Here is a 23,077-nt window from a genome sequence, read left to right as displayed (position 1 = left end):
TCTCTTCTATGTGTTTGTGGTTGTATCTAATAAATCAGGAATTTTAATTGTTGTCTTTAATCTGTAGTAAGTGCTTGAAATAGTGTTTATTGAAGAGTGATTTGAGTATTTTGCTCTTAAAAGAGCTTGACATTTACAGCAATGTACTCTTTATGAGGGAGACACTTTAATATAAACCAGATGAAAGCACAATTATTTTAATAGCAATCTTTAAAGTTTCCATTTGTTCACATTGCTTTCTCTGACTGAATGCGGAAACTTAGTGGAAAGCACACCTACTATGCCATCTTTAGACTTATTCATTGTATTACTGTGTTTATTTTTTGGGTAAGCAGTGTATGCAAATAGTTTTGTCATTCAGCTTCAGACTCTTAGATGGCTTATATAAACAGCTTCAGCATCATATAAATAATGCTTAAAGCTAACAGTGTATGTTGAAAAACAGTACAGTGTGCTTTCTTTTAAAGTTTGGAACTTAAATTATTACTGTTTGTAATAAGTAAAATTGCTGTTTTATAATTTTACTGGATATGCCTCTTTTGAGACAGGAAAAGAGCATTCTGTGATCCTCTTTAGAATTCCATTGAAGAATGTCTGTTGAAGGCATTGCTGCCCCCAGTATGGGAGGTGTTCCACATAGGCTGGATGTTCAGTAGGAGTGTACAAAAGAGAATTTCAACTGCACAGGGTATTTCTGAGTATTATGTAAATATGTATAGGTAAAATCAGATAGACCCTGTTTCATTATAAGCATGCAGATGTTTTGTTTTCTCTTTTCTTCTTCCTAATCACAGAGCCAAAGGGTGTATTATGTACATTACTGTGTGATTAGAACCAGTCTGAAAATTCTGACCCATTTTGAGATTCAGTGCACTGTGAGGCTCATGCAAAAGGACACGTGTGTGTGCAGACTGCTGGTGGGCTGGTTAACCCACAGGGCACTCAGCTCACTCCAGCCCTGCAGCACTGTCCTCTTCGGGGCATTTGCCTGCTTGCTTGGGCTGCTGGAAGTAGTGCAGAAGGATCCTGTGTCAGCAAAGGCAAAGTGAACATCTGTGCTCTTAACCTGCCTGTCTGAGGTCTTGCTAAGCTAATGCTGGACACTAGAAACCAATAACTGCTTGAATTTCTTGTTTCTCTTACCTGCCTAGGGAAACAAGGAAATTCCCAAGCAGACTGTTGCGCTGCGGAGTCAGTTTATTGTATCTGAATGTGTGTATCTTTCTTCTAGGGCTTTATAGGCTCAGAAGGCTTTGTGAATAAACCTTACAAAAATACCTGACTGTGGAGATAGGAGGAAGTAGCTACTGGTGGAAATTACTAGGGTCTGTTTGTGTAAAATCTGTTTTATTAGAAAAGTAGACCTAATAGGTAATTTAGGGAGACGAGTTTAAAGGAGAAAATGCACCCTTCATCCTGCAGGAATTTTGATTGTAATTTTAGACATGCAGGTAGTTCTCTTGACTTAAATAAAGTAACTTGAGGTTAAGCATATTTATTTGCAGAATGTGGTTTGGGCATTAAGGAACAGATGCTTTTAATGTAATAAGGAACAATAGATGGAATAGGTTAAGTATTATTTCCGTGCTAGTTGAATCGTATAAGCTTCATGCAATTTGTTTAATTATAGAAATAATAGGACTTAATGTTATTAAGTAGAATGCCTTTTTGCATGTTATGAATTAAGTGGAAAAGTAATCCTGTTAATGGTGCTTGGTATTTCTGAGTTATTACACAGGTTTGAAATACTAGCACTCAAGAGAAGTCTGGCTTTGAAAATCTGTTTCAATGTTTATAAACTCAGTTAATGCAGTATTTCAGACCTGGATAAGAGAGCATGCACTATGGTATGTTTTGGTTTTGTTTTTTTTTTTTGAAGAAGTTAAATTGTGGACATAGGCGCTGTAAATGTAGTTGGCAAGGATGGCAAACTTCCTCTGTGGCTTGAAGCCAGAAATTTTAGCGGGTTTTTTTTTTTTTTTTAAAGACCAGTAATAAAAGGATGAATGATAACATTTCAGCTACTTGATTTGCAGCAGCATGTTTTAAAGCTAAAATTTGATAAATAACATGGAGTGGTATGTTGGGTTTTGTTGAGTTTTTTTGGGTTTTTTTGTTTGTTTTTTTTTGTTTGTTTTTTTTTTTTTATTTTTGTACTTCTTTATCTTTTTGGGGGGAAGGGGCAGGGGTTGTAAAAAAAAAAAAAATTAGCATGCCCCAGGGTGGAGCTTTTTTAAACAGTAAGGACATAATGCACTAAGCAGCCATCAGACTGCTTATTTCTAGGTTCCAGATATGGTCTTTTTTTTATTACAAGGGAATACCCTTGTAATCTTTATGCATTTTCTTAAGTTTTATTTTCCTTCCCCCCCCCCCATCTAAAAGTAAAGATATTCAGCTTCTTTTTTGTGCTTATTGACCACTCAGATTTTCCCTGCATTAGTAAATCATGGGCTACTAGTCTACCTACATTATTCCGTATTTCAGGCATAACAATTCCATAACATGTGAAATACAATTTTTAGCACATCTGCCACAAATTCAACACTTCTGGAATACATTAAGAAAATGTCTGTGTATAAAATAAATGCTTCAGTGCATTAAGTAAATTTGTGTAGTTCTTGCACCTCTGGACTATCTGCTTATGTTTGGTGCAGATTTCCTGCGCATGCATTGGAGGCACAGCCTTCCTGGAGTACCAAAGCCACTGCACCGGTACAGGATGATTGTTCTCCATGTGTACAACGTATCTGATGTGTGTGGCATCATGCAGGGTTTATTGCTTAAGGGAGTTAGGCAGTGGGGCTGGGGAAAATGACAATTTAGAGAAAGTTGTGGCTACTTTCTCATAGTTGAAAATTGGTGTACTCACAGCCCAAGTAGCAACCTTGGGCAGTGAAGTGTGTGTGGTTCGCAGGCTGCAAGATTATCAACCATAATTTACAGCTTGTAGTGGTGCCTTGCAGTTAGATAGCACAGATATTTAAGCCTAGCCAAAATTCCATTGGGGTTCATACATACAAAGGTAGGACTGAGCTGTACTATTTAAAAGGTACAGCATGTGCATAGTACAGTGCGTGTGTGGTTTTATGAATTAAATGTTGTGCTTTAATTGATAATGTTAAATGTTTACATTCTCTATTTTAAATTGTACCTTCAATTTAAAATTCACAAAATGGTTGAGGTTGGAAGGGACCTCTAGAGGTGGTCTTGCAACCCCCTTGCAGGAGCAGGGCCAACTAGAGCCCAGGATGATGTCCAGATGGCTTTTGAGTGTCTACAGGAATGGAGGCTCTAAAACCTCTTTTGGCAACCTAAAGTGAACTGACGATTTACTTTTTTTTGATAGTTTAGGTGTGAAAGCAGTGTAATAATAATATGTTTTTAGTATTTCCCCATGAAAAATTCAAAATGTAAAAGCATAAGTAGTGATGGAAAACTGAAGTCTGTCTAACCTAGTATCTTGTCTTAAGGGGTTTCTGAAAACAATTATGTAAGGAAGAGCAGGACGTTCACATGAATCCTTCCAGTTTTTTGAGCCTTCAGTCTTTTTCAGCTCAAGATCATTCTGAGCCATACTTGGTGCAAGTACTAACAAGTTTCTTTTCCTGTCTTTAATATACTTTCAGAATTTGAATGTTCTTTAATGCATTTTGCACACATCTCAGCATTTTTGCATGTTTAGGATCTACATTTTCAAGCAGAAAACAAATTAACTGAATGGAAAACAATCTCCTTGTCTCTGTTTTAAATTATACTCTTTGTGGCTTGATAACTCTTGTGCTGTAGTTACGTCATAGAATATAGTGAGCAGTCCCTTCCCATTTCACCTTGTTTGAGCTGTTCTTCCTGATTTATACCTTCCTGCATATTTCAGTCACTTGGAAACATGTGATATACTCTGAAATGCAGTTTTTTGTGGGGGGAAATCTTATTTTAATATTCAAGTGACAGATTTTTTTTCAAAACACTGCTGACTAGTTATTGGTTTTTTTTGAAGCCTAAATTGTACAGGTCTGTAATTGAAGATGTCATTAATGATGTCAGAGAAGTTTTTCTGGATGAAGGAGTGGATGAACAAGTTCTCATGGAACTCAAAACAGTAAGTTGAACTTAAAGGTTTTTTTTCAGTAGACCAATACAGCAATTAGTTTTCAAATCTTGCTACTGTTGTTCACAGTAGAAGTACTAATTTTTAGTTAATTAAATACTGTAATCTGCTCATCTGTATCCCCATATCATTTGAATAACACTGTTGTATAGGGAGATCTGCTCACCCTGTTATTTTCCCTAATCTGACAGCAGTCATCTGAATGCAGTGTTACTTTGATCCCCAAAACACTGCATCTTTAAAAACGGGAAAAATATGTTTACTTTAGAGACACGTAGTTCTTACTGTTCCTCTGCAGGAGAAATAAAGTGCCTGCCCTGCTTGATGTTTTTGTCTTTCTGCAGAAGAATTGCGTTGTTAGATACATGGGCAGATTTTTGCATGTATGGCTTGTAGTTTTAAAAGTATTGTCATTTGGGGGGTTGATATGTAATCAATCACACTGTATGCATCATGCTTGCCTGAAGTTCTGATTCAGAATTGTTTTACATGGAGTGGGTTTGATTCAAAGGTCCATAATATAAAGGCAGGATGTTAACCTGAGCTCTAGTGCGTTTCCTATAGCTTTCTTCAAATTCTTCAGGAGTAAAAAAAGCCCTTCATAGGGGAAGGGAAAAAGCAGGGGGAAAATGGCAGAAGAAAGCAGCAAAAAGAAAGGAAACTGGGAAACTAGATGACTTTTTGTATCATCTTCAGTGAGCATGGTATCCCACATTCACAATATTTTTGAAGTATTAAAAAATGGATGGAGTGGGAAACAAATTTTGAATTTGACTAGACAGAAACAGGTGAAGACTTTTCCCATGAGACCATGACCTGTTTTGGTGGAAACACAGTGAGAGCTATTAAAAAAGTAATATGGTATTTGTGTCACAGATGTGTTCTGCAAATGATGTCAGAAAAAATTAATGAGGAAAGAGCCAAGAAGGAAAATGAAGTATTGAAGAGGAGCCCTAAGCAGATTTTGAAATCATGAGTGCCTGTAGTCTTTTAGACTCTGATGTATTACAGAATACTCGTGTTGCTCTTTTTTCAAGAGCTGGTTTTTTGCATCTGTGTCTGTCCTTTGGAGATCTGTCAGCTGACATAGAGAGCTGTAGGGTTGGAGAAGCTGAATTTGGTATTGTGGTAGAAACTCTATAAATGATTGTAGAGAGGTATTGTCTTAGGTGTACTGGTAGCTTCTGTTGGAGGAGGCAGTAGTCTTTAAGCAGCTTTTATTGAGGAGTTCCAAGAAGAAATGGCTTCAGGAAAGCTGTAATAAAGAATTATTTTTGTGATTAAAGAGGTAAGAAAGAAGGAATATAGGGAAATGGAAGGCTTTAAGTCTTACTTAAAGTTACCAGTTTATCTGAATTCATGCTTCTATTAGGGTTGTTGTGAATCTTTCACACTCGGAAGAAAGAAAGAATGTTGAAGTTTGATCTTGGACTGGACGAGGGATATTTAATTCCTTTTTTTAACTCTGTGGAGTTATGTTGTGTCTGTATCTGCCTGAAGGCTTTTTGAGCTTTTTGCACAAAATAAACAGTGAAACTTTGGAGTACTGTCATTATATTGTTACAAATCCTGTAGAGTAAAAGCTATACACAGATATTTTTGTTTCTTTTTCCAAACTAGCTGTGGGAGAACAAGCTGATGCAGTCTAAGGCTGTAGATGGCTTCCATTCAGAAGAGCAGCAGCTTTTATTGCAGGTGCAACAACAGCAACAGCAGCAGCAGCAACAGCAGCATCATCACCACCACCATCACACACCTCAGCCGCAGCAGACTGTGCAGCAGCAGTCTCAGCCACAACAGGTCCTTATTCCAGCATCTCAGCAAGGTCAGACTTAATCTCTAAACACTCTGGCAAAACACTCTGAAGTTAGTGCAGCTCCTTAGCATATTCTGAATCTAGGGCTGAATGCTTCTCTGCTGGTTAACTTTGTCTTTCTACTTGGCCTCTATTCAATGGGTCAGGAAAGCTGGGGGAAATGTGTTGATATTTGTTTTAAGTCATATTCTTTAGAAGATTTTGAAAAAGCTGATTTCTTCTCTTGGTCATCGGTAACATAACGTGCTTTCAGAATGCACAACTTCTAAAATTCCATTAGCAGCTCTAAGTTCAAGTCAATATAAGCAGTTGACAGTTTAGTCATGAGGTGGTAATGTCATTAGGAGCAATTTATTTCAAAAAACCATTATTGCTTAGCATAACTCAATGCTAGAACACGAAAAATACTTGTAGAATAGTCTGAGTAAGTGTAGAATTTTTTTGGTCTGAAAAGATAGCGCATTGTGTAGATGTGGATTTACAAGGTATATTTTAGCTAGGTGTAACAGTATTGTTTCTTGTAATAACTGTCTTTTGTGTTCATTAATAATTTAATGAAATTTTTTTCAGCAGTTATAATTTCAGTTGAAAACTGAGATCAGTACTACTGGATTTTTACTGCATGTATGCTGAGTAAACATATCTGCCACCTATGAAAGGCATGATTGAGTTCTCAGTGTATTAAATTTGTGACATAAAAAACTTACATGTGGTAGTCACAGACTTCGGTCTTAGAGTCAGAGTTCATGGATCAGAAAGCCTATGTTGTCACAGGCACAAAAGATAGATATGAGTTGATATCCCTCACTGTCTCCCCTCAAAACCAGCTAAAACCCGGCCACCATGTATTCAACACAGTATGGAACTAATGTGATCATTTTTTCCATGATGTCGTTTTGGTTGGTTTTTTTGTGGTTGGTTTGGGGCACTTTTTTGACAGGGAGGGAAAGATGGGTGTTGGTTGCTTGTTTTCTTCTTACAGTGCTTTTTACTTTGGCTAGACATAAATGAGTTTTGTGCGTTGGGATAAAATTAATTTTGAGATGAAAGCCTCTCAGTAAACACGGCGGCTGCAGAGGCTCGGGGCCTCCTCGGGGGCGGCCGCTCAGCGCGCCCTCTGGCGGCCCCTTGGCGGAGCAGCCGCGCCTCCGCTGGCCCGCGTTCCCTGCCCGGGAACATGGAGGAGTTCCCTGTGCTCCCGGGGTAGGCCGGATCCTGCCCGCGGTAACGCCCTTCAGGCTGATTTATTGTTGCCCAGTGTTGCGGCTTACAACTAAATGACAGCACGGGGACTAAATGAAATTAGGATATCCAAGCACTTCCATCACAGAGATGCAGTTTTCTGAATTCCTTGACTTCCCTGTTCCATGGTGGAGATGGTATAGTAGCTCTTAACATGACCTGGTGCAGTCCCAGGGAGGGATCAGGGTGATCGACATGGTGATTCCTCCTGTCCTTTCTGTGGTCCTGCCACAGGTTTGTGAGATTTCCTTCATTTTTGCCCTCCTTCATTTCCCTGAAAATTGGAGATGCCCTCTGATCTCTGTACAGGTTTTGAGGCTTCCTACCCCAGAATCTTTCCCAGAAACTCTTATTCCTAATATTCTTAAGTGTCATTTGTTTAAAGGAGTGGATGGAGAATAGTTTGTCAATGACAAATTATGTCACTTTGAAGTTTACTGTCGCTGATAATAGCAGTGGCAACCTGCTTGTTCCAAAGACTTGGCCATATGCACTTCCAGATGATTAACAGCTTGTTGGTATAGTTTAGCTAGCCTTTCCTTTAGCACACCAAAACTGCTTTGTTGTGTGGGAGAGGTGGTTTATCACATTTCATCTGCTTCTGCTGCATTAGAAAGACAGTGAAGATCATGAGCTTAAAGCTATGCTGACTGTGCATAGCTCAGGCTAACTGCAGCATCCTGCTACTCTTCATCTTGGAGTAATTCTTGCTTAAGTCTGTTTTAAGAGTTAACTTCTTGATTTTGAAGAACTCTAGTATTGGGCATCATAAATTTTATCAACATCTCACTAATACCTTTAATTTCAGAAATACATTTTCAGTCTTGCTGTACCTAGATACAGAATAGGTAACTGAAGCCCTAGAAATAAGATCTGTAAAGGCAAAGTAGTCATATCAGCTGCTGTTGAATATTGTCTTGAAAGTAAAATTTATTAAGACCAGAGACTGCTTAGTATTTGTTTTTGTGATGAAGTTCAGCTGGCATTTGGGTGATAATCTTTCTAAGTTGCTCTGGCTTGGGTGTTATTTGGCAGATTGTGTATTTTTCGTTAAATGCTGTTTTTTCGTTTCTAGCACCTCAGCAGCAGGTTATTGTGCCAGATTCCAAGCTGATACCACATATGAATGCATCAGGCATGGTAAGAGGAGAAGTTTATACAGGCTTACACTGTCATTATGTAAATTGTTTTGATTAAACAGTAAATACAAATTTCTGTTAGTCATCAGATGCTTAAAAGTAATTTAGGATGCACTGGTAAACCTGTCTGCCACCTTTCTGAGTTTTGCTGCTGCACTTACAGTCTGGGAACAGTGATGTGTAACTTCTGCTAACAAATCTAGGACTTACTTTGATCCTCTGCTTAAATATATTTACCAGAACTTTTTTAAGATCAGGATTAGAATACTGCTGGTATGAATCTCCATGATGATATGCTCATATACCAATACACCACCACTAACTGATGCAAGCATAATGTATTTGCTAGATGTGAAAAAAAGCAATAAATACGCTGAAACTTAAGTTTATGTTAAATGAGAGATGATTTAGCATTTCCCATAGATCTTTGCTGGTCACATTAATTCCATTCACTTACTATGTAAGCATATAGAACTGATTCTGGTCATGTACAGTTTTCTTGAATTTTCTATCTCTAGGGGTTAATATTGCTTATCTTGCTTTAAAGGCCCTGGCTTAATTTAAAGAGAAATAAGTTGTTTGCAAAGCTTTGAAGACAACCCCTAATATAAATTTAATTATGTCTATTATGACCAGAATTCATTACATTCTTACCACTTCTATGGTAAAAGCCCATGAAGCAAAGTTTCATGGTGCAACAGGTTTTGAAGCTGGAACAGCCTTCTCTTACTTTTCCATTACCTGCTGATCTTGCTACAGTAAACTTTGTTCTGAGCCTTGTTACTTTAATGGCATGATTTACCCACAAGCCAAGAGCACATAAACATTCACCTTGTTATGTTTGACAGCCATTTCAATGGGATTTGTAACTTTACAAATCCAACAGTTAAATGTGTTTTGTCCTGTCTCAGTTATCTCAGGGTGTAGAAAAAAATGAGTATGCCAAGCTTTTTAAACTCTACTGCTGTCAAAATGTTGATGCTTTGTCTACCACAGAGAACTACTGTTCAGCAAAGAGTTACAATCAATTTGGAAATACTGTTTATTAGAAACATTTGAGTTAATATGAAAGAGTGGATCTGACAGACTTTGAGTATTTTGGAAGGCAGAGGAGTAGTGAGAGTTCATTCATCTGTGTTTGTCTGGGATGTGGGGATGCATAAAGCATATTTTAGTTTTGTGTGGTGATCTCTAATCTTGGGAGATGTAGCTATTATATTGACTAGACAGTATGGGGAGATCCTGTTTCTTCTAAACAGGAAATACGCACTCTCTCCAGTAATGAAGTTTAAATCCTTTCAGTAACAAAGCATAATTGGCCATGGTTCCCTTATAGTAGGGGAAGGTAGGCTTTTCCATGGCAGCTGAAGATGGACCCTTGAAATGGAGAGGCCTCTAGAGAAGTCCATCATCCTCTGCAAGTTAAGGACTTAATACAGATTTTTGTGTTTGGAACTCCCATAATTGTGTTGCAATTCTGTTTCCTTGCAGGTTCAAATTATTACTCATTGATATTCCACTTTATCTTTGAGCTGTCTTGAGAGAAAAAATCAGTCATTCTGTGAACAGTCAGTACACAGTATGTGTAGGTTCACTCAGAGGATGTGTGATGTGGGACTTGACATGCAAATCACTTACAGGACTAAGAAGAGAGCAAACCTGATTATTATGCCTTGTGAAAACAAGGCAGGCGAACATAATTGTTGCTTCAGTCAGTACCTTATGTTCCTTCAGATTTGTAGGCCCATAGCCTTAGCTGCTTTGAAAAAGTGTAACTGATGTTGCCACATGAGCAATGCAGTGTTGTGCTGTTTTAGTAGATCAGCAGAGAAGGCAGAGGTTTATCTGCTGAGCTTGCAGATAAACCAAGAAACCACATGGAATTGCATTAGGGTGTGATATTTAGTGATTTTGTTTCAGTCTTCTTATTATTAGAGACGAAAAATAAAATAATTGTTATATGTAGTATAATGTACAGTTGAAATGTCTGTATTTTAATAGCTGCAGGAACATGTGTGCAAACACTGGAAACTGCAGTGAAAAATTAGGTATGTTCAGGCAGCGTGTTGTGAGATGAAACACTGTCAATATTACGTTTGTGGTTAAAACGCTTTTCCTGTATTTCAGAGTGCTGCAGCCACTGCAGCTACATTGGCTCTCCCCGCTGGTGTTACTCCAGTTCAGCAGATACTTACGAATTCAGGTAACTCTCTTAATATTGAGAACAAGCTATAGTTTTAAGGGGGTTTAAGAGGGAAGCATTCTGGGCCTTACTTCTTGCTATTTACTGCTAAAAAGCAGGATCTGGGAATCCACCCAGCAAGGTAGTGCAGTCTCTTTACTTGATTCCTGTGCTTTTTGCCCACTGACTTTCTTGTGGTTCTGCCCTAATGGTGTTGTAGGTTAGAATCTGTCTAGGTTTTCCCCACTTAGAGAAGTTCTAGATGCACAGGGATTGGTGTTGTTGTCTTTCCCCTTTGTTATTTCTGAGCTTTGTGATGCATGATCCAAGCTCAGGTACTGAGCTGCTGTGAAGTAGGATCACTACTTCTGTGACTTCAGAAGAGTAATGTCCTAAGGTTTTTCATATCTGCTGAGTGTGCAAAGTGGAATTTCTAACTTTGCTAGCAATGCTAGCTTTACTTCATATTTATAGTTTCTAAATACTGTTATGCCAAGCATTTAGAATATAATTAAATGTTACTTTGATGAGCAGCATATCTGATATTTCTTGTACTTTCATATTATGTTGATTTTATATATCTGATTATAGCTTTGTACTGCACGGGAAATAAAGAAGGCCTAGGAAATAATTTTCTAGATCTAGTTGCTGCTTTTGCTGGACTAATTCACCTATGTTCAGGATCACCTGGGACTTAACCGTCCTGTTTTAAACACTATAATGTCTAATAGTATGTAGTTTAAGTAAAATTTAAATGTGCAGCTCTTCTAAAAATCAAAATCTTCTCAGTCTTAAGCACATCTATGTTTGTTACGGCACAGAATAATCTGCAGCCTACATTTGTTACTTTTGTAGTAGTGATTCTGTTTTGAACATTGATGGTAATTTCTTAGATGAGGGCTGGGGAAGTCCCTTCTTTCAGATACATGTAACTGTTTCAGTAAATAGGGCTTTGCATTTTGCTGTGAAGGGGGAACAGGAGATCCATCTGAGGGAGATGTATAAAGTTCAGGATTATCTAATTTCTTCTCTTTTCTTATTCCACCTTTCTGATAAGAAATGTGAAAAACTAATGTTGGAGTGTATGTTAGCTCTTACTTTTTAGAATTTCAGGCTATTGGCAAGTGTGTGTTTGCGACTTGGATGTATTCTGTTAAGTGATGAAGGGTATAAAATGGTAAAAAGGAAATCAAGTACAGGCATTGTGGGAGCAGAAAGGAGAGGTGCACAAAAAGTGTAAGGATAGATTTTTTTCCCTATAAAACCACCTGAAATAATACTGTAAAGAAGATTATGGACAGAGGAGTTTCTTGCAGTGTGACAATCAGAAGGGAATAATTCTGAGGAAAGGTCATCATTTCACAGGACCCTAGAAATATTCATGGTGTTTGCAGTGGATAGAATTTTTGTATTGTGAATATCTGTACTTCTGTTTTGGTTTACACTAATTTGTCTTTCCAGCTGTAAAATCTGCCTTTTAAAACAGGTATGCTCATAAAAGGGAGCTGTTACTTGAAATACTGTGCTGTCTTAAAGGATTAGTCTGTGGCCTGCAAAAGTAAATTTATTTTTGGATTGCATACCTCATGATCATATTTAGATGGTAAACAACCCTATTCTTTGTTTCTGCCACAGCTGCAATTGCATACTGTCTTTTCACTGGTGAAAGTGAATCATTTTAGTATTTCTCTTTTAATTGCAATTGGTATTCTTCCAGGAAACTAGCTTCTAAACTAACATAATTTTAAAAGTGAACTTGTACATTTGACTAATTTGATACTTACTTTACTACAGGCCAGATCCTCCAAGTAGTTAGAACTGCAAATGGAGCTCAGTATATTATTCAACCACAGCAGCCAGTGGTTCTACAGCAGCAGGTTATACCCCAAATGCAGCCTGGTGGAGTACAAGCACCTGTTATTCAGCAGGTAAAGGAGATTTTTTGGAATTGGCACACTTGGAAGAAAAAGACATTATAGTAATTACTAAAGGGGCTTGCATTTTTGTGAACAAGTTGAACTAGAGCACAAACTCAGAAACGGTATAATTTAAAAAAAAAGAAAGTTGTGTCAAGTATGGTGAGGTTTTTTGGTTATTTTTGTGGAGTTTTTTTTTAAATAATGAATAATCTTGAAATGTTGTTTTCAATGTCAGAAATTCTTGCCAGATATTGATTTCCTTCAGTTTAAAATTTCTTTTGTGCATCTCCTGATGAGTTCTATTCTGTGCATAATCCTAGTCTACGTACTTTTAAATTAATTGAAATGATTGAGTCACCTAACACGCAGAACAAAATACCTAAAGCTGACATTCCTTGATTATTTTAGTAGGGAATACAATGTTTTAGAAAGATTGTTGTTCATTGACAAGGTCAGCTGTGTGTCCAGACTGTGTTAGTATTGAATTTAACAAAGTCACATTGTCATAGTGTCACAGTTGTACAGTTTAAGAATGACTAACAATTTGTGAAGAGTTTAATTTTTTTATAAAGAAGATTTTTTAAAAAATAATTTTTACTTGAATTAAAACATTGCAGTGCTGTGTTTGGAACTCAGGTGTGGTGGTAGTGCTCATGTTTTAGAATGGACAGACTTTTAAAATTTTTTCTTAAATTTAGCAATGCAAAATGCAGAAAATGTAACAACAAGTAGTGCAAGAAGGTATGGGATTAAAACTGAAATTGTGTACCTGAATAGGTGGAATATTTGTAATTCTTCTGCAATTAGTTCAAGTAAAATTGATATGCTTTAATTGTTTCATTTGAGTCTGTGATGTGGCAGTCTGTCATGTTAGCAGGCACAGAACTTACAATGATATTCCATCAGGTTTTGGCTCCTCTCCCTGGAGGACTTTCCCAGCAGACAGGAGTGATTATTCAGCCTCAGCAGATCCTGTTTACAGGAAATAAAACTCAAGTTATACCTACAACAGTGGCTGCCCCTACACCAGCTCAAGCACAGATTCCTGCAGCTGGTCAGCAGCAGCCACAGCAACAACAGGCACAACCACAAGCACCACTTGTTCTCCAAGTTGATGGAACAGGGGACACATCGTCTGAAGAAGAGGATGATGAGGAAGAAGAGTACGATGATGATGAAGAGGAAGAGAAAGAAAAAGATGGGGGTGAAGATGGCCAAGTTGAAGAGGTAAACTTAATATTATGGTGGTGTTTCATTTTTTTTATTGGTATTTTAAAGAAAACTGTCTATATCAAATAATACAATTACTTCAGTAATTTTGAGAATATAACTTTTACCTTTATTGAAGTTGTGGAAATGGTGTGTATTAGGAGAGCAGTGCTGCTGGGGAGGGTGTGGGGGACACAGCAAAAATTAGCTGTGACCAACACCATTTAAACACTTCAATAGGAATATTTTTGATGTTATGGAGAGGTCAGTCATGAAGTCATGTAACCTTCATGAGCAAACAATGAGAAATGGTCAACTCTGCTTGGGACCAAGTGTGTACAAAAGCAGGGTGCTAAGATGGACGAAAAGGAGAGCAGCATTTGGTTCAGTGATGGGACCAATGGATGTGGTCTACCTATATCTCATTGGCTATTCCATTGCTTTTTGTTACACAGGAGCAAACTTGAGAACTCAAATTTGATTATAAACCATCTTCTAGAAACACATTTTACCTTGATTTAATAAAATAAGGAGACAGGAACAGGCATACTATTCTTAATAGTATGTGCCTAATTTTCTCCTTGAGTTGGCTTGGTTTTGGACTTCAGCCAGTGGTTCTTACTGAGTTTTGGTGTGTTGCACCAAAAAGCCTTACAAGAATAAGAAATTGTGTAAAATGGGCACAGGGTGAGAAAATACTACTAAGTTAAAAGTATTGATACTTAGTCTCAGACAGGAAGCTTGGTACTCCCTAAATCTGTCCTTAAGATGCATTTTGAACTCTGATTGCTTCTAAACTTCTCTACAGCCTTTCCAGTTATTTTAGTTTCCATTTAAAATGCCAGTATGAACAGTTAATTCACAGTGTGTATCACTCATGCAAGATATGTAGATTTTCTGTAGTATATTTACAGTGGTGTCTTAACACTATTTTTCTGTTGCAAATTACAGGTTGGGTTCACATCACTTTTCCATTATATAGAAAAGCACTGATGTCAATTTGAATGTTTTAATAGTTGCCCTCTTAGTATAAGTCATCATTCTTAAATATTAAGTGCTTCTTGACCTTAATGCTAACATTCTGGAGGGAATTTTTTATATACCAAAATTTCATTATCAGCATGTCAGAAATCTTCTATATTTTGCTTCCTTTGCTCCTCAGCAGATACTTTGAATGGATCACTTCCTTAAAGATTTTAACTCAGTTAAATGTAGCATTACTTTGAATGGAATTAGGACTGCTAGTACACCTTCTTCTCTCATTAGCCTCTCCTCCATTTAGCTTATATATTTGGAAATTTATTTGTTGTCCTGTGTTTTAGTGGTTGTTTTAACTGTTGAAGTGTTTATTATTCACATAAGAGTGTGTATGTTGAGGTTTGTTTTCAGTTTGGTACATCAAATGTGAATAAGACATGGGAGTTTTTATTTTTATGGTCACATCACTCCTTATGTGCTCTTAAAAATACAACTCCATGGCTTATTCACATCTGATGTCACCTTTCCACTGCTTGGAAATGAAAACCTGCATACTTTTGCCTGAACATTTACAGTGAAGGAGTAAGAATGGAATAGTTTTGTTGATAAAAGGCTGCAATGCTTAGAATCTGGCTTGGACATTGAAGTTCCAGACTAAAATTCATAAGGGTATCTTCTCAGGAGGGAGGGTAGGAAGCATCAGCACTCTGTTGGAAAGTCTAATAATTGCCCACCTTAACTGCATTTTGGGTCCTGTAGTTCACAGACAACACTGTAGCCTCCTGCTAATAATTGAAGTAATAGCTCTAATCTTGTCAGCCATCACAACTTTTTGCATGTGTTTCTTTCAGGAGCCTCTGAACAGTGAAGATGATGTGAGTGATGAGGAAGGACAAGAACTCTTTGATACAGAAAACGTTGTTGTGTGCCAGTATGATAAGGTAAATCTCTACAGAAAACAATCCAAGAGTTTTACTTTTTCTGTTCTTACTATCAAATTAAAGTAGTATCTTTATAACTGTTAAGTACAGTTAGATCTATACAGACTATAATGTGAATGGAAATGTAAAAATTACCTAATTTTTTAAACCAGGTTCGTGTACCATGTTTGTACTAAACTTCGTAATAGATCAAGCTTAAAAAAATTTGGCTGTGTTTTATTTTTCTTTGTATTGTCTTTTTGTGCCCTTTAGTAAAAGGGCTGTCTTCTGGGACCAGGAGTGGTGAACTGTTGTTAAGTTTGTACATTTATTGTGGCTATAAACAGGAAAAGTAGTCCTCAGGATTTAGAGTGGTAGAAAACTGTTCCTTGATCACTGAAAGTATCTTTTCTGGATCATAGGATAGTTACCAGGGGAGAATGCTATTTCTGTGCTATGCATTGTGCTATATCAAATGGCAGTGTGGAATGCTTGTGCTTGTTTTGCTTCAAATTCTGCTGAACTGTCTTGCAGGAATTTAGTCATTACAGGGGATCAGATTTCCCTGGATTCATCTGTGCTGCAAACTTTTTAAATGTGTCTAGACAATATCAGCATCTTTTGGCTGAGGTAGTACACAGATTATTTGACGTGGATTTTTTTTCCCTTTTTCTTGTCCTGTACTCAATTAATTGAGCTACAACAAATAGGGATCCTTTTTAAAGGAGGGAGAGAAAAAAAGCTCTAAGTTCCTGTGTTGCAAAGAATGGCTGAGTTAGCAAGTCTTCAGTTATGCCTAGACTCTGCTTAGACTTGCCATCAGATTCAACACAAAATTTAAGACCTACATCCCAGCTATCTGTCTTCTCTAGACTAATCCAAAACTGTTTTGAAGCAATTTGTAAGGAATAGTGAGGGACCTCAGAACAGCAGGTAGAAAAGCTTATTGGGAGCTGCTCAAACTGAGCAACAGGAACTACTCTGAAATCTTCACCCTCTTAAAAGTTAGGAATGTGAACTTGGTAGGCAACAGTGTCCATTGTTAGCTTCCAGTGCCACATACTCTGAAAGGACTTCATCTCTTTTCAAGAAATCATTATTCAGTTTGCCTTTAAAATACATAGGATCTGTTTAGATCTTAGCAGTTCCCTCCTGCCCAGTGTCCTGCATCAGCTGATGGTGGGTGCTTCTGGAACTATGAGACAAGAACAGACAGATACCAATGCTCATGCAGAGCTTTTTACCATCCTTCTGTGAACTGTCCCTTGAGGAAGAGAAAGTGCTCAAGTGGCCAACAGAGGATTTTTTTCCTCTACTTGGTCGAAATTAATTTAATTATTTTTGAATCCTTGAAAATTTCTCCTTATGACAAGAAGTTTTGGAAGTGTATTGTGTGATGTGTAGAGGATCACCTCATTTTTAAACCCATTAATTTCATATACTTCCTAGTTCTAAAGAGTCTTTTTTTTTTTTTTTTTTTTTGCTTTCTTGATGCTGTTTATGATATTGCAGACGATCATAACCCTCCTCAGTCATGTCTTTGAAATCAGAGCTGCACTTTGTTATTTGTACCTGATTCAATTATTTGATTGCTGTTCAAATATTTGATTGCTCTTACTTCCATTCTGCTGATCTGTTTGATTTTTTTGTATCTTACTTGTAAGGGTAGATAAGGTTTAGTGAGGAGCACAGGTAACACTTTAATTAATTTGCTGGTCTAGCAATGTTCTGCATTAGTTCGTGTGTGTTTCTGGTCCCACTGGACACAGAGCTGATATTCTTATGAGAAAGTCTTAGAACATTGGAATCTCATTCCTGACTTGGAATTGTTAGTTCAAACGCACCACTTTTATTGTCTGTGTAAACTGAAATTTATTTTTTTCCCATTGTTACTATCTTTGTATGCCTTGAATGCCACCATTGTTTTCTTATGCAATTAGTTAGGGCAGTAAAATCGCTCTGCAGCTCTTCAATAACTATTTTTTTCTATCATCAGTACATCTTGTCATTTTTCAGATCCTTACTAAGCTCTTAAACTGTGTGGACTCCAACCAGCACAAACCTTAGCTGGAATGACCTCATTTTGCTGTAGAAACTGTGATCTTACCTGTGTTTTCTCATCTTTATTGTTACTCATCTGAGGACCTTCCTTCTAACCTCATGGCCACTGACATGCTTCTGATGAGGGATTTTTGTGGAATGCCATTCAGTAGGGCAAGTGGTGTATATAAGCCAGACCTTTCCTTGTTCATTTACTTGAACTTAGCTGACTTACTTTTGCCACTGACTGTCTCTTTTTCAGCTTAAATTGAGAACAGATCAAGCAGTACTAAAAATAATGAGTAGACTGATACGGTCATAGCTGTTTGGTGCCACGTTTCTGTTTCTACAGCATTAATGATAGATGATGGTGAGACTTCCTTTGCTTGATAAAACTGGAAAAATTGCAGCAGGGTTTCCTGTTACGACTTACGTAAAATTTTAACTTCTTCTAGACCATCTTTGGTCTAGAACTACATCTTTATTCCAATTGCAAAAGTTTATGATAACCTTTCCTTTTGGACAGCATTTTAGCTTTCTGAAAAGTCTTTGCTTTCTTTGAGTATCTGATCATCTGGTGGTCTTTCCGTCTTTCAGATGCAGTTTTGATAGAATGGTAAATATTTGTCTGCTCTGTGCTTACAGTATGTGATGGGGGGTTTGGTTGGTTTGGTTTCTATTTTTAATTTTGCCAAAGTTTACTCCTCTACCTTTAGGCTGAATTTTGTTCAGTTTTCTTTAGTTTTAAAATAAACGTGTAGACTGGACATCAGGAGGAATGTCTTCACAGAAAGAGTTGTTTAAACGTTGGAATGGGTTGCCTAGGGAGGTGGAGTCGTTGCCCCTGGAGGAGTTTAAGGAAAACCTAGATGTGGCACTTAGTATTTTTAATCATTTAGTCATGTATGTCTAATAGTTATTTTTATTTTACTTGCCCTTATAATTTACTTATGTATTATTACCTATTTCTGATGCAGAGTAATAGGTTAATGGTTTTGCCTTATTTTTAGATTCACAGAAGTAAAAACAAATGGAAATTTCATCTCAAAGATGGCATCATGAATCTTAATGGAAGAGATTATGTATTTTCCAAAGCCATTGGGGACGCAGAATGGTGAAGTTTTAAAAGACAAAACAAAAGAACTCCCTGTAAAAGGAAAAAAAAAACAAAACAAAAGCAGGAAAGTTTGAGACTTGGATATATACTCCAATCAAAATGTGTATCTGCACATCAGAAATAAACAAAAGTATTGGAACAAAGGTAAAATGTGGCAACAAAGACACTACTTCAGATGAGCAAGCCATGGACTGTAGCAGTTATAGCATTGTCTGGGAGCTGGTTTTGTGTGTTAGGAATACCTTAATTATCAATTCTACATACAGGTACCTACAGCTGGTATTTAGCATGTAAGGCTTTGTCCCCCCTGCCCTTGATTTAAGATTTTAAAATACTTCCACTGATTGAAGGAACTATTCCCTTTGATAGATTATTAATCTGAAAATGCTTATTGTGTGTACAAATCTTTGCTTTGAACCACTTCCTTTTGGTAGTGAGGATGGTCAGAATCTTACTTAAACTGTGTGCAAGCTTTGTACAGAAGGGTAAGAATTAAGGTGTTAAATTTTAAATAACTTGTATAAGGAAAATATTTTTAATTCTGATATGCTCATTAATTATTATATCTATTGGTTGTTTTCAATGCCATTCCCCATAAACAGGTTGTTGTTCCTAGCAGTTACAAAATGGTAAAATGATTTATGTTTCAAAATTATTTTAATTTCATGTGATAGGTTTTATCTAGGACTGCATTTTTCAAATTTGAAGCACCTCATCTCACACAAAAGTCAGATTGCTTAACTTGTTAATTATATTCTTGCTGGTTTGTGGTGGTTCAGCATCACTGAATTGAAACAAATAAGTTTCCCTTGATTTTTTAACAAAAACATTTTTTAAAAGGGTTTGGAGACCTTTTGAATCCAGTATCTAGGTAATGCCATAATAGATGCATTCCTTTACCTGCTTACTATGTTTATAGTCCAGACACCCAAATAATTCAACAGACCACAGAAATGACTAAATTTTTAATACAGAAAATCACATAAAAATTCTAACATCCTGGCTGCAACTCTTAATCAAAGATCTGCTTTACTAAAAAGTATAGCCAGAAATTACCTGCAGCAGTAACCTCTCTAAAGTTTCCAGATGGCATATAATTTCATGAAGAGAGCTGCACAGCTTTTAAGAACACAAATTTTGTTAGAGTATCTTTAGACTGTCTTGGTAACAGCAAATCAAGCAGTCAGATGCACTAAACCTTGTGTAGTCACTTTTTCACTTGCCTTTTTTATAGTTTGTTTGTTTGTTTTTGGTGGGGTTTTTTTGTGTTCAGTTTGTGAAAAGCAACAAAGTTATTCCCCCCTCCTTCCCTTTCTCATCTCAGAAGTTGAAGAACTTTTCTTCCTGCATAGGGCCATGCTTGCAAACCCTGCTTTTGGAAATGCAGTTACTTCTGAACGAGGAGAGGGAATGGGCATTATACTTCAGAAACTGTTGAGGAAGGAATGTTCATGTGGCTCACCATTTCAAAAAAATTTTGCATTTTGTTGGGTGCTTGAAAAGATGATGAAAAAAGGACACAACAAAGATAATTTTTACTGAATTAGGTAAGACCATGAGAAGCAGACAGGATTTCTGACTTTATTTTTTGCCTGAGAATGAGATATCGTAAACATTATTTAACAAAGTCACCAGTGTATTTCAGCAGTATGTAACAACTGCGTAAATTTTCATTCTCTGATTCATTTGCCTCCAAGTGCATTTGTAGTCTCAGTGGTGTGTAGAAAAATCACAACAAATTGTAAAGAAGGTTTTATTGCTGTGATTTTGTACACCTGTGCTCTCATTGATAATGACTGAAACTGCCTGTAGGCTATGTCTAGAGCCATATGGTTGTTAGAAAGCTGTCTACATTCATAAGCTTTATGAAAAGTTAATTGATGATTCTTCTAATTGATTTTTCAGTAATAGAATCATCATTTAGACTGCATTTTTACCTGGGGGCTTTCAAGGTATCTCAGACTGATTGGTGTTTGTTTTCTTCTGAACAACGCAGATATTTTTTTACCACTGTTGACACTTCTATGTACAACTGCAAGGAAATCAATAATATACCAACTAATTCCTTCCCTCACCTTTTCCATGTCTGTTACCAATAAGTCTTAAGTAGTGGACTTCAGAAAAATTCCCATAATGCTGCACAACCAAACCAATAAAAGGAAAAAATACAATTTAGCTATAGATTCCTTTATATACTATTGGAACCCAGTTTACTTTTACAACACTTTGTTTTCATACCACTTAGTAATATTTCTCACCCACATACATATACTAGAAGCTGCATAGCCTCTCTATTTTAAAGGGTAGCTGAACTTTAAAGGTAATTAAGCTTAGTCTGTTCTGAAGGATGTTAGAAGCTTTCTGAACTTGCACAGCCTCTTCCAAGCTAATTGTATGGTATGCTTTTCAGATAGGTTTTGTCTTCAAATACAAATATCTGTGAAGTTTTGGGAAAGCCAGTCAAACCATGCACATACCAAACTGTGCTCTTATTGCTACATCAAGTGTTCCTTTTTTTTAAGTCAAAAAGCATGTTTTAATTTCATTTTATTGTAGCAGCTTGCTGTAAGAATGTAGTTTGCTTAATTTTATTATTATACTTGAATTTTTAATCATGGTTTTAACTATATAACTGAACAGACCATTTCATTAGGTTCAAAAGAAACCATTCCTTTCAGAGGGCAAGGGACTCCCATGTTCATAAGTGATTTTTTCCCCTTAGAAGTAGCGCTTTTTTTTTCCAATTTAAATAGTTCAGTATTATGGAAACAATTAAGGGTTTCAAGAGGGCTTATGTTAAAATTTGCACAGATAATGGAGCACCTTTTTTATGATGGAAAAAAAATGGGGAAGATAACTTCAGAATTCTAACCATGATGGCTGATGGAAACTTGTAGAGCAACTGGGCAAAATTGAGTCTTGTGCCTTTTCAGTTTGCAGAATACCTGTTTTGCCAGTATGACAATGATTCCTGAGAGGGTAAATTTCCTGCAGTGCTTCAATCAGAAAAGCAACTTTTTTGTGCTAATTCTGTTAGGTTTTAGTGTGTGCAATCATTTAAAACCATCTAAGTGGAAAACAAAATGAAATGTTTTCTTTTAAGGATATAATAGAGAATTTAGTCACATAAGGAACTTTATTGGACTATTTAAATAAAATATGTTTTTATTCCCCCTCAGTTGCTGGTTGGCAACAAGATTTCTTTGAGATTTCATACTCCTTGTTCCTGCATTGTACTCACAACTTGCTTTTAAACATCATTCAGTTTCCTCAACACTATTTAAAGTGACAGTTGTGGTCCGAGTTTATTTCCAGGATTGATATGTGATTCTGAAGCACATTTTCTAGAAGAGAGCAAAAAACATGTGTCATGTAACTGATTTTTTTAAAATAAATATTTTCTTATCTTTTTGATGCACAATTAGGGGTGTTAAAGTAAACTTCATTGAGTCTGTGAAAGCAATTTCACCTCTTGACAGTTAGTAGTAATTATGTTACTAGAGAACACTACCAGAGTAAAATTTCTTAATTTCAGTGAAGGAGTTAAGAGACCTTGTTAACTCAAGTTCGTATTGATTTAACCTCTTCAATTTGTAAGAGCTCCTTTAAAAACAATAAAGCCCCCCAGAATTTCCCCCAAAGCAAAAGCTTCCTAATAGAATGCAATAAGATGTCCAGGAAATGAGCAGTGGTTTTAGGGCAACACACTGGATTGATACTGGGCTGCCTTACACAGCACCGTGGGATTTACTGTGTGCCATCCCACACCACCCATGCACCCCCATCTGATATTAGAGTTCTTCTCAGACTTCGAGATTAGTGACTATACAAGATGAAGAAACTTGCATATTGTTCTGTATTGGTGTCTGGCATTTAAAGTCTCGTTTTCCCATTGCTGTGATTGGTTGGGAAATGTGTAAAAACCAGTACATTGGTTTCCATGTTGTCTACTTTTTTCAGGCAGTTCATGCAGTGTGTTTTTTAATTATTATTTGGTGGATTAGATGTTGTGGAACAAAAGGAGCTTTTTGAAACAGGAAAAACTACCTTGGGTTAGCTATATGTACAGTCATCCAATGAGACATGTTCCAGAGTGCATAGGGTACCAATAGATTATGGAGTGGGGGACTATCCTTTTTTGCTGTTCTGAGCTACTATTGTCAACTGCTGTTGTACATATACTGTTATGTGTAAGGGGGTAAATATATTTATTATGTTTGTAAAATTCATTCTGTACAATTGCAGATCAAGGTTGCTCCTCTGTGATATACAGGATATTATGTTTCAAAGGCCATGCTTGGAATACAATTAGAGAACTTAGTATTTTGATGTACTAAGACCTATTTTAAGTTTAATATTTTGCCTTTGCAAAAACTTTAATTAAAGATGTTATTTAAAAATGTT

The 23,077-nt window shown here is 36.7% G+C and overlaps 1 protein-coding gene across 2 annotated transcripts in view; it reads left to right on the top strand.

The window, feature by feature from the left end:
- GTF2A1 (general transcription factor IIA subunit 1) overlaps positions 1-23,077 on the top strand; it is a 26,530-nt gene extending 3,453 nt beyond the window's left edge. For both annotated transcript variants that reach the window (XM_038139464.1, XM_038139465.1), the window contains exons 2-9: positions 4,001-4,102; positions 5,732-5,936; positions 8,245-8,309; positions 10,436-10,511; positions 12,285-12,418; positions 13,316-13,636; positions 15,448-15,537; positions 18,567-23,077. In XM_038139464.1, coding sequence (XP_037995392.1) covers positions 4,001-4,102; positions 5,732-5,936; positions 8,245-8,309; positions 10,436-10,511; positions 12,285-12,418; positions 13,316-13,636; positions 15,448-15,537; positions 18,567-18,674 — 1,101 coding nt within the window. In that variant the 3' untranslated portion in view covers positions 18,675-23,077. The remainder of the gene's footprint in view (positions 1-4,000; positions 4,103-5,731; positions 5,937-8,244; positions 8,310-10,435; positions 10,512-12,284; positions 12,419-13,315; positions 13,637-15,447; positions 15,538-18,566) is intronic.

This window comes from Motacilla alba, chromosome 5 (assembly GCF_015832195.1).
Source record: "Motacilla alba alba isolate MOTALB_02 chromosome 5, Motacilla_alba_V1.0_pri, whole genome shotgun sequence".
Classification (NCBI taxonomy): domain Eukaryota; kingdom Metazoa; phylum Chordata; class Aves; order Passeriformes; family Motacillidae; genus Motacilla; species Motacilla alba.
Note: the sequence above shows the minus strand (reverse complement) of the source record. Positions and strands in the feature narration are given on the sequence as shown.